Genomic DNA, 14,919 nt, shown 5'->3' with positions numbered 1-14,919 from the left:
TCGTATCGTGGTTGTATTGAATCGTGAACCCCATATCGCATATCGAATCGTATTGTGAGATAAACATATTGTCCCATCCTTATTGTCAGGGTGGAAAAGCCTCTAAAACAGCATTTAGACCACGGGACACTAAAACTCTCCATTGAAACCCAAAATGACGATAATCGTACATATTCGTGCATTCTTGTGTGGAATCTGAATCATTTCAGATGAAGGTCTTTCACATAGACAACCAGTGTAGTATTGATCAATTCTGCAATAAATATGTAATCAACCGGTCCTTTTTTCCCAGACTGACCCGAGGCTTGTGTGGACCGGCCGGCTAGTGGCATGGCCTTGTCGTTCTGCGGCGACGAGGGTCAAAAAGCCTACAGCGTGGAGAAGGGCGTGCTGAACAACGGCTGCTTCGTGGACGCTCTCAACCTGGTTCCCCACGTCTTCCTGCTCTTCATCACCTTCCCTATCCTCTTCATCGGTAGGTAACGGACAAAGACACGCACGCACTTAGTGAATGAATCCATGTATATTTGTGCTGCATGTCACACAGGGAAAAACAGTTCATAAGGGCTTCCTACTAGAAATTACTGTTCAGCTCAGCTTTCAGATGGTAAATACTACTAGAAAATACTGTTCACTCAGCTTTCAGATGGTAAATACTACTAGAAAATACTGTTCACTCAGCTTTCAGATGGTAAATACTACTAGAAAATACTGTTCACTCAGCTTTCAGATGCTAAATACTACTTGGGAACTCGGTATTTGGCAATGGACCCTGATTTCTCCAACTTCCTCAATTCTGACATCACCAACAAGGAAATACCTGCAGCCAAGTGTAGGGAATGTTAGATTTATTTCAAATAAAATGAGCAAAATGAACGGCTTTCATCATATAAGTCATATTGTGATCCCAACTCTTAAAATACCATGGCACGACAATTACTTGCTGGATTTTTGTTTGTTTGTTTTGTTTCATCACTAAGTTCACTGGTGTTAAGAATGAAAAAGCTGATCAGGAGCTAACAAAGTCTACAGAACACCACAATCATGGTGTTTTGACAGGTTCAAATGAGCTTGAACCATCATTTCCAAGTCGCCGCTTTTAACATTTGAAGCCCTTCTGATGGTTATCCCCATATGACATGAATGCAGCGATAGCACACACACACCCAGACACAAACACAGACTGTTTCTGTGTATAAGCAAGCACATATGCTTCAGTCTGTTTGTCTGCTTAAGCCTCTTATCACTTCACCTTTGCTGCTGGACGTATCAGAAATCACTGCATCTGTCATGTAGGACAGTACTAATCTGCTGAGGATTATTTGGACCAGAGCCAGGGAAGACCGGACAGCTTCACCCTTTGGCTGATGCTGGCTGAATATGATCATTGTGAAGATAATGTGTTACATATTGTGTTTTAATCAAGCAATCAATTTGTATTCATTTATTTCATATTACATTCATTTATTCATATATTTAGGGGCAGGGAAGACACAGACAGCTTTACTCTTACTCTTCACTCTTCACTCTTTACTCTTTACACTCTTATTCTCTCATACATTTCATGGCAGCGCACACACACACACACACACACACACACACACACACAGCTCTTTGATGCACTTCTTTGTTACTAACGTGAATGTTAAGCAGCTTTGAAGAGTAGATAAGATAGGATTAGGTCAGATGAAACTGATGATGATCCCTGTAGGGAAATTGGGCCATTGTAGCAGGGAATAGTAATAAAATACAGCAAAGAAAAACAGAATAAAAAGTGGTGTGGGTAGCAATCATTTGTTTGGTTAAATACTGCAATGACTTCTTTCCTTCTTTCCTTTCCTCCATCTGTTCCCTTACTTGTGCTACTGGCTCAGAATTTCACAAGGAAGGAATGAAGGACGGAAGGGAGAAAGGAAGTGAGGGAGGAAGGAAGGGAGAAAAGAAGGAAGGAGGGAGGGAAGAAAGGATGGGAGAAATGATGGAGTGAAGGAAGGAAGAGAAAGAAGGAGGAAGGCTAGATTTATATAGTGTTGTAAGTGTGGGATTGCGGTGACTCTGCTGTTATTGCTGCATTACTCTGCAGAATATGATTTTGACTGAACGTTAATGTGTGGTTGGTTATCTATTCTGTGTGTGTGTGTGTGTGTGTGTGTGTGTGTGTGGGTGGGTGTAGTTTATGGGAATGGCTCTGACCAGAAGCCCTCAGCCTGCTCCCTAAGGACTCGCTAATTGATGCTTCCTGGTTCTAGTTTTTTATGGACCGCGTCCCCTGAGGCTCAGAAATGGCTCCGGTCCATTTAGTTAAGAGGAGAAACAAACTTAATGACAAACAATGTCTCCAGTGAAACAAAACTTCTGTATTGGGGTCCCTGATTTACTCTAAAAGTCCATTACACTCTATTTGTGCGCTTGCAGAGGATATTATCCATGACTCCAAAGGTGCAAAGTTCAGCTTCATCTCTCTCTCTCTCTCTCTCTCTCTCTCTCTCAGGTTGGGGCAGTCAGAGCTCCAAGGTGCAGATCCATCACAACACATGGCTTCACTTCCCCGGCCACAACCTTCGGTGGATCCTCACCTTCTCGCTGCTCTTCGTCCATGTGTGCGAGTTTGCGGAGGGCATCGTCTCCAACAAGTACGACCTTAGAGACATCTTTTTCCATTCCATTAATTCTATGCTGTGTTTGTTTTAACGTGTCCTTGAATCTCTCTCTCTCTCTTTCTCTCTCTCTCTAGAATGATGGAGACCAACCACCTGCATCTCTTCATGCCAGCGTTCATGGGTTTCATAGCGGCCACTACGTCAGTAGTTTACTACCACAACATAGAGACGTCTAACTTCCCCAAACTACTGCTGGGTAAGACTCGCCACTGGGGATGAAACGTCCAGTTTGATGTCATTACATTAGCTTAATATCACAGAGAGACTTTGAGCAGGTTGTGCCATGTTGCTGCCATTTCTGTAGAAGTAAGCAGGGCTGCAAACTTAGTATTCTGACAAGATCTACTGGCAAATAATCTTAAATTAATGGTCATAGAGAAAGATTTGTGCTAACATGATTGCCACTGAAAACTGCAATGGCTAAACTCTGAATTAGAACAGTAGATATTTTGATGTTTTCTATTGACTTTCAGTTCCTCCTGCCACCTACAAATATCGATCAACTTTTTGGTAGTCACACCAACTGAAAAATGAACTTAATTAAGGTGCCCAGGTACCTAAGTAACTTAAGTGGCCAAAGAGTTTTCTATGTTCTGAATGTCTTATTTGTTTAAAGTTCTCAGCCGCTCATGGATGCTAGTCCTGAGGCAGGGATTCATCCTATGTGTCCTTAAAGGTGCTATGTGTAGAATTTTTAAACATCAATTGTGATACCTTGGCATAATTACCGTAAACAAATGAGACCATGTTTGAGATGATAGTTAGTCTCAATGTCACACCAGTGGTATTGTTAGTGCTAGTGCTTCTCAAAATTAAGACCGCATTTCGCATAAACCCTGTTGCTGTTGCCATAAAGCAATCGCCCTTTGTGCTATAAAGCAATCCAGCAGATTTCCCACCAAATCTGACATGATGGCACACAATGTAAAATGCAGTGTAGAGGCCGATAGAGGCTGACGATCATCTTTATTATGGTATTATGGTAACTATACTGATGACAACACTCATCAGAATCAGGAGTAGATTTGTGTTTTATAGCATCTGCACTAGTTTGCTACATTCAGAATCTGAAGCAATTTTACTGCCTTGTACACACCTTTATGCTGTAGCTTCCTCCAAAACTGCCATTCTCTCTGATAAGATGATTGTGAAGTTGCTGCATTTTAGACATTTTTAAAACAAAAATAGTGAATATTTCCTTACCTGAGGCATTACATTAAATAAGTTCTGCTCTCATGGAAATGGGCCTATCCACAGAGAGGAAGCAGATGGTCTAGACAGCTATTATCTCCAGCTGAACTGTTTTGGTGGGTCGTGCAAAAAAGCAAACATGCACATACAAGTTCTGCCTCAGTATATGGCTGCAATAAAATTATGTCATGTTATTTTCGTTCATAATGCGACCATTGGAGACCAAATTTGGAGAAAAATTGGATAACATTTTTGTGAGGCTCAGAAGCCTTTGCCTTGTAAATGGCAATCAAATAGGCCACGATACACAGGTGACACTTTGAGGCAGTATAAATGGATGCTATATCTAACGGTTAAGAGTGGCAGTTTGACAGGTTTATTCAATCTGCAGGTTGGGAGCCAAGGAGCTCAAAATCTGGATGATTCACATTCCCTGCCCTGACTGATATGAACCTCTCTCTCCACCCAGCCCTTTTCATCTACTGGGTGTTGGCGTTCATCACGAAGTCCATTAAGCTGTGGAAGTTTGCCGAGTTTGATGTGGGACCGCAACACCTGCGGTTCTGTATCACAGCCCTGCTCGTGGCTCTGTATGGACTGCTGATGGCCGTGGAGATCAACGTCATAAGAGTCCGGGTGAGTCAGCTCTTCCTGTTTCACATCCTACTTCTTAGATGAAGAACTGAAGGGCGAAAGTGAAAGGTGAAAGTATTTGTAATTTTTATTCTGTTTATCATTTTTATATATAAAATGTGCAAATAGGTGTAAAGCATGCAAACATAACAAGTTCATATACTGTATAGTGCCCTTTTCTGAGATGTGATGTTGGAGAGCTTTTAATGTTGAGTGATTCAAATCCTTTATAAAGTTTATACCGTTCCATTCTGCATATTGATGACGGTAGAGCCCATCAACTTTTGATATCCTTGGTAATAGTTCCTTACTATCAATAATGCATTACATTGGAAGAGCTCTCAGCAGGCAACGCCTTGGTAACTCATTCTGTCAGGTTTTTACCATAAGTAAAGCTTGATTAATACATCTCTATTCATTTTACCTCATCAAAAGTCTGATTCAACTAATTAAATCTTTATTCAACAAAATATGAGGCTGCTTAAACTAAATAAATCAATGCAATCGACTGAATTCAACCAATTGTGGCAAGTGGCTAAAGTGGAGCATAGACAGTAGTTCTCAATATGAGGCAAAGATTCAAATCATTTTAATTTCATGATTATGTTTGAAGTGAAATATCTTTGTATTATATATTGATCAGCTCCTGGTTACATTTTTGTTGGTCCTTCTCCTAATTGTGTCCCCTATATTCTCTCGTCGCTCAGCAAACATAGGCTGGTGTTGCCCCAACATACTTTACACTGGGATTTCCCTCCATTTTGACCACTGGATCCTTTTGTTCTATTCTACGAGCATACCTGTCTATCTTCCTTATCTTCCTTTTTTTGTCTTCTTGTCTCCCTGTAGAAGTACGTGTTCTTTGCCAACCCCCAGAAGGTGAAGCCGCCAGAGGATCTACAGGATTTGGGGGTTCGCTTTCTGCAGCCGTTTGTCAACCTGCTGTCCAAGGTACACGCAGACGCAGGCACACACACACACACACACACACACACACACACACACACACACACACACACAAAACCTGGTGTATTCCTTTAATGTTTAGGACTCATGATCATTATCAGCTATAGAAAAGTGTTAGCGGTGCAGCAGAGTGCATCTGACTTTTGCGTCTCTCTGTCAGGCAACATACTGGTGGATGAATCCTCTGATTATTGGAGCCCATAAGAGGCCTATAGAGCTGAAGAAGATCGGCAAGCTGCCCATCGCCATGAGAGCGCTCACCAACTACCTCCGCCTCAAAGACGCTTACGAGGACCAGAGGGTGAGTAGATGCCGCTCTGTCACTTTTTATCCCGTATCAGTAAAACCCCACTATTGACTATATGAGAAACACATAAACTTTCATAATTTCTCCCCTTCTCCCCCCTCCTTCCATCCTTCCCTTCATCACCCCTCGCCCCACACAGAGTGCTGAGGACCCGGAGCGAGCCCCGTCCATCTGGCGATCCATGTACCGGGCGTTCGGCCGTCCCATCCTGCTCAGCAGCACCTTCCGCTACCTGGCCGACCTGCTGGGCTTCGCCGGGCCGCTCTGCATTTCCGGCATCGTAAAACACCTGAACTCCAGTGAGGTCATCAAGCCCGACAAGGTCAAGGTGCGTGTGTGAGTGTGTGTGTAGTGTAAAAGGTAATAGTGTTACTGTAACGTGTTACTACTGAACTATGCCAGGTTTTAATTTCTGTTCTTCTGGCGCCAGTGGGACCATCGTGTGGTTAAGGTGTTTACATAAGATCATTTTGTTGGAGTATAAGTGTAATATAAGAGTTGTCCACACACACACACACACACACACACACACACACACAGATTGCGTGTCTGCCTGTCACAGTGATGCTGGGTGGTCCGGCCAACCAATGGATGACTCACTTCCAGTGTGATGTCACCAAGGCGTTGGTCCTAGCCATCATGTCAGCACTAGTGTGTGTGTGTGTGTGTGTGTGACTACATGTCTATGTGTCTGAACCATCCTGTCTCTGACCTGGTAATATGTCTCTAATCTCACTTTGCACTAGTGTTGTAATGACTCACACACACACACACACACACACACACACACTATGTGTGTGTGTGTGTGTGTGTCTCATATAGTCAATAGTGGGGTTTTACTGATACGGGATAAAAAGTGACGGAGCGGCATCTACTCACATAAATGTGCATTGTTACAATGACACCAGTTATCCATCATGTCTTCACTTTTCCATCACTTTTATATATCGCGCCACATTTGTTTTTCATTGTTCTTAAATTTACTCCATGGAATAGAAATTATTGCATTGCCCATGCCGCTGGCTCATTAACAATGGACTTCTTATGGTGATCTGCAACTGGCAGTTTCACTTCTGTGCGTTCAGTATTTAGTGTACTATGGTGCTTTTACAATGATGCAAATGTCCATTAAGCATACACTGTGTGCTAAAGCATTAAAGCCCTCCCTTAGTAGGTAAACTGACACCAGACTTCACATTCCACCGCAGTAAGTTGTTCAGAGATTATTTGTTAAAAAAGCAGATGTACTCCTTTAACTAGGGCTAGATCAGTTATCAGTTTGCTGATTTATCCAGGCAATATTGACCTTTTGTTAAAAATCAGACATCAGCGAGTCCCATGATAACATCATAGCGGCTCTTTAATATTAATATTGTGTCCTATGATAGTCTAACCGCTGTTTCAGAGGCTTTTCCACCCTGATAAGAATGCAATTCTGGAGGAATACTTGTATTTTTTGCCGTGAAAATTGTCACATTAAACATATATGCACAAAATATCAACTATAATCAGCTTCACTTCAAAAAACTATTGCTGTCAGTATCGGCCTCTGAAAAATAGTATCGGTTAGACCTACCTTTATAGTAGTTCACCCAAAAATTAAAATTTGGTCATTATCTACTCATTCTCATACCAGTACAAACTCGGGTGAGTGTTTTTTCTTCATACAACTTACCTGGAGTTCTCCAGGCTTGCTGCTGGAGGAATGGGGAGCCGGACGTTCTGCTTCAGAAAGGGCAATAAATGTCCATAAAATTACTCCATAAAGCTCGTGTAGTATAATCAAAGTCTTCTGACGCCTGACGATCGCTCTATGAGTCTAAAAAAAAAATTTGATCCATTATTTAATGAAAATCTGAGTCGATTGCCATTGCATGTACTTCTGCATTACCAAACCTCGCGACACCACCGTGGCCGCGCAAGGTTTGTGTGTGCGACAGTGCGCGACCTCCATCTCGTGAGGTTTGGTAATGCGGAAGTAAACGGCATGCCGATCGACTCGGATTTTCATTAAATAATGGATCAAATTTCATTTTTTTCGACTCATAGAGTGATCGTCAGGCGTCAGAAGACTTTGATTGTACTACACAAGCTTTATGGAGTAATTTTATCGACATTTATTGCCCTTTTTGAAGCAGAACGTCCGGCTCCCCATTCACTGGAAGAAGCTCCTCCAGCAGCGAGCCTGGAGAACTCCAGGTAAGTTGTATGAAGAAAAAACACTCACCCGAGTTTGTACTGGCATGAGAATGAGTAGATAATGACCGAATTTTAATTTTTGGGTGAACTATTCCTTTAACCACAATACTCTACAGAGGAATAACATCTGCCCATGGCAGCGTAATGAAGAGGGTAAACAGTGGTGTAGCAGGCAGAGAGAGAGAGCAGACTCTTTTACACTGACAGTCCATTTGGCAAGGGCAGAGACACTGGCAGACCTGATCACAGAGATGAGCTCCTCTTAAGTCCATGCCAGCCTGCTGAAATGGTTTTAATGGAGAGAGAGAGAGAGAGCAGACACTTCTGCAGTGACAACAGATATTCATTCAGTCCATTTGTCTGGACGTTGTTATAGTCTGGAAGTTGGGCCGTTGTCAAGTCCATCCCTGCTTGTTAAAGTGGGTGTAATGGGTAGTGAGAGATAGAGAGCAGAGCGGGCCTGCATTTCTGACTGACATGGAAAATTCCCCACTCACCTCTCACTCTTTCTCACAGTTTAATATTGAGGGAAGGCCTGTGGAGAATCAGACTGGGCTTTTTGATACTGTACTGTGTGTGTGTGTGTGTGTGTGTCTGTGTGATTTCATCCTGTTACGCATGCGCAGTTCATGCACAGTACCTGTGTGGGTTTACAGATGCGCTGTATGTGTGTGTGTGGTTATACAGATCTATTTCCATATACCGTATATACTGACATCCAAATGCCTTGTATAGACTCTTTAAGGCATCCAAAACTGGACTGTGACAATGTGTTTCCACTATTTCAAGTATTTTAAGAATTGATTAGTACTGGGAAAGTTGTTATTCTTGTTAAATTTCATCATGCTTTCATTCGAAGATGAAAACAAAGTATTTGGTGATATTCTAATGTACCAACTAACCACTTCCATGTATCCAACCACAATGGATACATGGAAGAGACTATCTAATAAAATGGAAATGCTTGTAAAAAGGCTAATGTTTACTGTGTGTGTGTGTGTGTGTGTGTGTGTGTGTTCCCAGGAGACCTATTTCGGCGTGTACTTCATGTCGTCCACCGAGCTGCTGCAGAACACTTCGGTCCTGGCTGTGCTTCTCTTCCTGGCGTTAGTCCTGCAGAGGACCTTCCTGCAGGCCTCCTACTACGTCACCATAGAGACGGGCATCAACCTGCGGGGAGCCCTGCTGGTGAGTGGAGCATCATGGGAAATGCAGAGTCAGCCTGCATTAATCAGATGTTGCTTTGAACGCAACCGCTGACACGTGGGTGGGGGGAAATAACCAGATCAACAACTTCATTAAAAGTGTTGCTGTTTTGTATTTACCACGTCTGTTTCATTAACTAGGCAATGATTTACAACAAAATCCTTCGTCTGTCCACCTCCAACATGTCCATGGGAGAAATGACCCTGGGACAGATCAACAACCTGGTGGCAATAGAGACCAACCAGCTCATGTGGTTCCTCTTCCTCTGCCCTAACCTCTGGGCCATGCCTGTACAGGTGCGACCTACCTGTCTATCTGTCTGTCTTTATACTTCACTCCTCTAAATACCTGGTAATAGAGCATTTGCTTATACAGTGGCATTTTAGAGAATAATTTAAATACTTGTATGTTCTGTCTGGTCTGGTCTCTCCTTCCTCTCTCTCATTCTCCTTCATGATGGGCATTTTGGTGTTTTCAGATTGTGATGGGGGTGATCCTGCTATACTATTTGTTGGGCTACAGCGCTTTGGTAGGAGCTTCAGTCATAGTTCTGCTGGCGCCAGTCCAATATCTCATCGCTACTAAGCTGGCAGACACACAGAAGAGCACGCTGGTGAGTACAGTATTTATAGTATTTAGTATTATAGCACTGCGTCTTTCGTGTAGAAGGTTTTGTAGATGTGTGTAATTGGGGTAAATTTGTGTATGAAACTCCGGTTCACTCCTTTGTCCATTCCGTTATCTGATATTTTCCCACCCATATCGGCTGATAGCGATATTCATTCTGTGTGACACACTCCTAGACAAAAGGTCACGATAATGCCAATTCCACAAAAGACCATAGGAATCGGACAATATTAGCTTTAAAAATCAACATTGGTATCAGTCCTGAATGATGTGTGTTTTTTGATGTGTACATATTTGCGTGTGCAGGCCTTCACGTGTGTGTGTGTATTTTTCTGTCTAAGTTAACATACAGTACAGATACAAATGGATTCAACCATATATCAATCATCAACTTTTTAGTATAAGGATGAGAATCAAATGCATTGCAAGTACATTTAGCATTAATCTTTCATGGTCCATTAATGACTAATGACACTTGGCCATTAATCAATCAATAATTGCATTTTAATGTTAGATAGATGAAATAAGGGAGGGATTGAGGGATGACTTTTCTCTTTCAGGACCACTCTACAGATCGTCTGAAGAAGACCACAGAGATCTTAAAGGGCATTAAGTTACTGAAGCTGTACGCCTGGGAGAATATCTTCTGTGACAGTGTGGAGGACACCAGGGGCAAGGAGCTCACCAGCCTCAAGACCTTCGCTCTCTACACGTCTATGTCGAGTAAGATGGAACGACTGGACGGGCTCAAACTAGTGCCGCTAGACCAGTGGTTCTCAATGTGGGGTCCGGGGACCACCAGAGGTCCTTGAGGGGGTTCCAGGGGGTCCCCAGCAAATTGATGAATTGTTAAACTTCACCATTATTTGATTTACAAGAAGTTAACACAATTAGAGAATGTAGAAGAATGACTGTTTTGATTATAGTTTCTCTGTTATCTCTCTACCTACAATACAGATAGTCATAGGATTCTGGACAACATCATATCTAACAATAAAAATATTCTCAGATTTGGGTCCAAGAGACAAAATCTCATCAAATGGGGGTCCGTCTCCCTAATTTGTACTAAATTAGGGTCCTTGATATGAAAAAGGTTGAGAATCACTGTGCTAGACGACTGAGTTTGAATTATGTGCGCTGAATTTGTGTGATTCTTGAAATCGAAATCCTTAAATTACATCCGATTTTATTTAAAAAATCTGAAAAATGTCCAAAAGCTTTCATATTTCAAAGTAAACTCTCGGAAAGCTTTCAGATTTCAAATTCAACTCTCCGAAAGCTTTCAGATTTCAAATTAAACTCTTCGAAAGCTTTAAAATTTGAAATTAAACTCTTTCAGATTTCAAATTCAGCTCTTGTAAATGCAAAATTTTACTTCACCCGTTGTGGGTCAAAATTAATAAGCAAGGTTCAAGAGTCTTCTGTGGATTCTTTATTCAGCCATGCATGGTTCAGTTCAGTGTTCCAGACAAGCAACAAAGAAGTGACAAAGAACGGAGTTTAGGATCCACTTATATAGGTTAAAGTAAACAAAACTATAAATCTTGGCCCATAGCCAAACCTACTTGGCTCAAAACCAACCCACCAGTTCGGACTTTTAACTGCATGTCCACCTATAGAATCACTCAAAACCACACATAACCATATATAGTGATCATGCATGTATTCAAGCACTGATTACATCATTGTAGTAAGTAGGACAAAAGACACTCCACTTTGCAGGACAAAGAACAGAGTGTGTTATTCATATAAAACGCACAATATTCATTTTATTTCTTACATTCCTCCCTTTTGTCACAAGGTGACAACTAAGATTAAAATAAAATAATACCAGATACATCCTATCCTATGTATACTTCACTTAAACAGTGAGGAAAACATCACTTCTAAGAGCTACAAACAAGCTTCAATCAACACGAATAAAAAACAGAAATAAAGGAAAACAAAAAAGGAATAAAAAAAACCCCCGTCGTCTTCAACCCATGAGCTTTACACTCAGTAGAGGGCTACCACTCTGGAGAGGTTTACTAGCACATTCGATGCAGAGTGGTTTCCCCTCGTTCGTCTAAGAGCTGCTTCGTCGTTGTCACTATCATCCTAGAAGACAGATGCATTTTGCAAAATGGGAGAGACAGGGAAAAAGAACAGCAGCTTTAGCTGCAGCATCAGCAACAGCATTTCCCTACGAAACTGGATCAACACCACCTGTATGAGCCTGACAATTACAAACAGCATGAACAGAGTGTGTTATTCATATAAAACGCACAATATTCATTTTATTTCTTACACTCTTCAAAGCTTTAAAATTTCAAATTCAACTCCTTCAGATTTCAAATTCAACTCTTCGAAAGCTTTCATATTTCAAATTCAACTCCCCGAAAGCTTTCAGGTTGTAGCAACATCTGGGCAATTATGAAGAACAATAGATTCCAGATTTTATCCAACTTCCCTCTAGCCATCAGCTTCAGCCCATATGACTTTGTTTCTTTGTTTCTTTGTTTCTTTGTTTCTTTGTTTGTTTGTTTGTTTCTTTCTTTCTTTCTTTCTTTTTTCCCCGCATTTCTCAAGCACTGCAATAAAACCTTTGTCTTAACCTCTGTATCTCCTCTCTCCATGCAGTTTTCATGAATGCTGCTATTCCCATCGCTGCCGTACTTGCGGTAAGACATTTTGTGCCAAAGTTGAAATCTAATAAGTACTAATTTAACTCTTGACATTGTGTAATAAAAGATGCTGGGTTGGATGGTAAAATATTGAACTTTTTTGTGCCGTCTTTGCAGACATTTGTGACCCATCACCTCCTCAACTCGACTGGTCCCAGTCCTTCTGAGGCCTTTGCAGCCCTGGCGCTGTTCCACATCCTGGTCACCCCTCTCTTCCTGCTCTCCACCGTGGTCCGATTTGCTGTCAAGGCCCTGGTCAGGTGTGTGTGTGTGAGAGAGAGAGAGAGTGTGCGAGACTTGAAAAAACTCATTGGTCAAACGCTGTTAAATGCAGCTAAACCATCATCATAGATAACCAAGCTGCGCTCAGTTTTCTATTTTAAAAATGCTTTGACAGCATTGAAATTAAAGCTGCACTAGGCAACTTTGCACTCTAGGGACATATAACTTTTAATTTTTGAAAATTTGAAGGACTTCACTACCCAGAAATCATGTAATGTGATCAGTCCAGCTTTCTCTGGACGGACCGCTCGCTTGCTTGACAGTTTTGGATTTCGCTGTAAATTTTGATTCGTCCCTTTCTGTGGGTGGAGAAGATTTCCCGCCAAATAAGCAACACATGAATTTAATTTGGGCAAATAGGGTGAATCTATGGCGTCTCAGTTAGTAGGGATGAGATGCTCTTCTCTCTTGCAGCCCCACTTTGTGATTTAGATGGGTGTATTTTTACATAAAGATCCTGTCTAGTGCAGCTTTAAATTAGCCAGTGAAAATGTGAACCTCACATGCCCTTTAATGCATTTATGCCCTCCAATTCTGAAATGATAGAAGATATGTCTTCATCACCACAGCCAACGCTGCCATACACCACCATTGTTGTTTACGATTTTGCCGCATTGCGTCTCGCTTACGTCGCCCCCCTTGGATCATCCTCCAAAACTGTGATTGGACTGTCCATCAGACTCATCTGGCTTGTGAGGCTGCTTTTGCATAACTATCCTTTATTTTACACTCCACAAATCATGGAGAGTAAGTCTGTCACAAGGCCACTCTATCCACATGGGCTTACTCCCATCTGGTCCTTCGTGTTGTCATGTGTGTTGTGCTCATGTTCTCACTGGAAAGAGATTTACTGTATCCTGGATACTGTTACTGACGAGTTTAACTGGTAATGCTATTTTGACCGAGAGAGAGGGGATGTGGACATGACTAAACAAGGAACACCAACTGGGATGCTGTGTCACAGACAGGATACGGTTCCAGTGGTAAATCTAACTAAGGGAACTCGGTGGAAACCTGATAGGAATGAGGAGAAACTCTAAACTCCCTGAAGCCGGCTGCTATCAGTATCATCATCATCACACTTATTTATGGACTCTGTGTGTGTGTGTGTGTGTGCGTGTGTGTGTGTGTGTGTGTGTCCTTACAGTGTTCAGAAGTTGGGTGAGTTTCTCCAGAGTGATGAGATTGGAGACGACAGCTGGAGAAACGGAGACATGTCTGTTTCGTTGGAGGCGTTTAAAAAACAAGCCGGGGCAGTGAGTATTACTGATACCAGATCAATTAACAAAACGGTGATAGCAGGGCAGGTGTCAATGCACTTTTTTGATTTTTATATAAAAATACACCTGAGGGATGCCGTAGATTCTCCTTATTTGCCCAAAATTCTGGTGTTGGGCTTGGTCACTGGGAAAGAATCGAAATTTAAGATTTAAAAAACAAACCTTCTCCTAAGCAGCAGCAAATAAGTGCCAGCCACTAAGGACTAATTTAGGAGTTCGACTATACTGATGTCATGATACATGATTTCTGGGTAATGAAGTCCTTCAAACCGTAAAGAAATTCCAACAATTACCTCTCCACATGGGCCCGCCAAAGTGCGAAGTTGCCTAGTGCAGCTTTAAGCAGATCAAAACAGAAATAGTTATTGCAATTTATTTGTTTGGGATATAGCCTGCATTCTCAATCAAAAAGAGTCCTATTCAGACCTTAATGTACCTACAATATGTCTAGCGCTCGCATTAAAGAAATCTGTATACTAATAATGGCCAAATACATCACACAGGATATGAATTGTTGACTCACAAAAACTTGAAGGGAAAGAATTGGGTTAGGCAACACTGTTGATTGGGGACATTCAAAGTCGGCAGTGCTTCCAGAAGCACTGCCAGGAAAGCGTTTTAATGCGCTGCGTTTAACAGACGTACAGCGTTTCCTCGTGGACGGGGCTCGGATCACTGAGGTGTGCCAGATCACACAGCAGAAAATTCCTTCCGTGTAACATTGCGTTCTTTCCATCCTGCTGACAGGTTCCTTTAACAGGGTGGACAGGGAGGCTGTGGGAATATCTCAGGCCCTGTGTTCTTCTGCCTGGAGCAGTTCTTAATGGAACAGACGCACCAAGGAATATGCGTATATTGGTCAGACAATGACGTGCAAAGACACACACTCACTGTAACCACCAGGG

The 14,919-nt window shown here is 42.0% G+C and overlaps 1 protein-coding gene across 2 annotated transcripts in view; it reads left to right on the top strand.

Annotated features, from left to right (window-relative positions):
• Positions 1-330: 330 nt before the first annotated feature.
• The window catches only part of abcc9 (ATP-binding cassette, sub-family C (CFTR/MRP), member 9), a 58,968-nt gene continuing 44,379 nt past the window's right edge, over positions 331-14,919 (top strand). For both annotated transcript variants that reach the window (XM_071894946.2, XM_071894954.2), the window contains exons 1-14: positions 331-475; positions 2,492-2,633; positions 2,735-2,856; positions 4,321-4,487; positions 5,334-5,435; positions 5,611-5,751; positions 5,897-6,091; positions 8,980-9,144; positions 9,303-9,458; positions 9,641-9,775; positions 10,350-10,512; positions 12,409-12,449; positions 12,570-12,712; positions 13,882-13,990. In XM_071894946.2, the coding sequence (XP_071751047.2) occupies positions 331-475; positions 2,492-2,633; positions 2,735-2,856; positions 4,321-4,487; positions 5,334-5,435; positions 5,611-5,751; positions 5,897-6,091; positions 8,980-9,144; positions 9,303-9,458; positions 9,641-9,775; positions 10,350-10,512; positions 12,409-12,449; positions 12,570-12,712; positions 13,882-13,990 (1,926 nt within the window). The remainder of the gene's footprint in view (positions 476-2,491; positions 2,634-2,734; positions 2,857-4,320; positions 4,488-5,333; positions 5,436-5,610; positions 5,752-5,896; positions 6,092-8,979; positions 9,145-9,302; positions 9,459-9,640; positions 9,776-10,349; positions 10,513-12,408; positions 12,450-12,569; positions 12,713-13,881; positions 13,991-14,919) is intronic.

The sequence above is a fragment of the Centroberyx gerrardi genome, chromosome 24 (genome assembly GCF_048128805.1).
Source record: "Centroberyx gerrardi isolate f3 chromosome 24, fCenGer3.hap1.cur.20231027, whole genome shotgun sequence".
Taxonomy (NCBI): domain Eukaryota; kingdom Metazoa; phylum Chordata; class Actinopteri; order Beryciformes; family Berycidae; genus Centroberyx; species Centroberyx gerrardi.
This window is presented reverse-complemented; position numbering and strand designations above follow the sequence as displayed.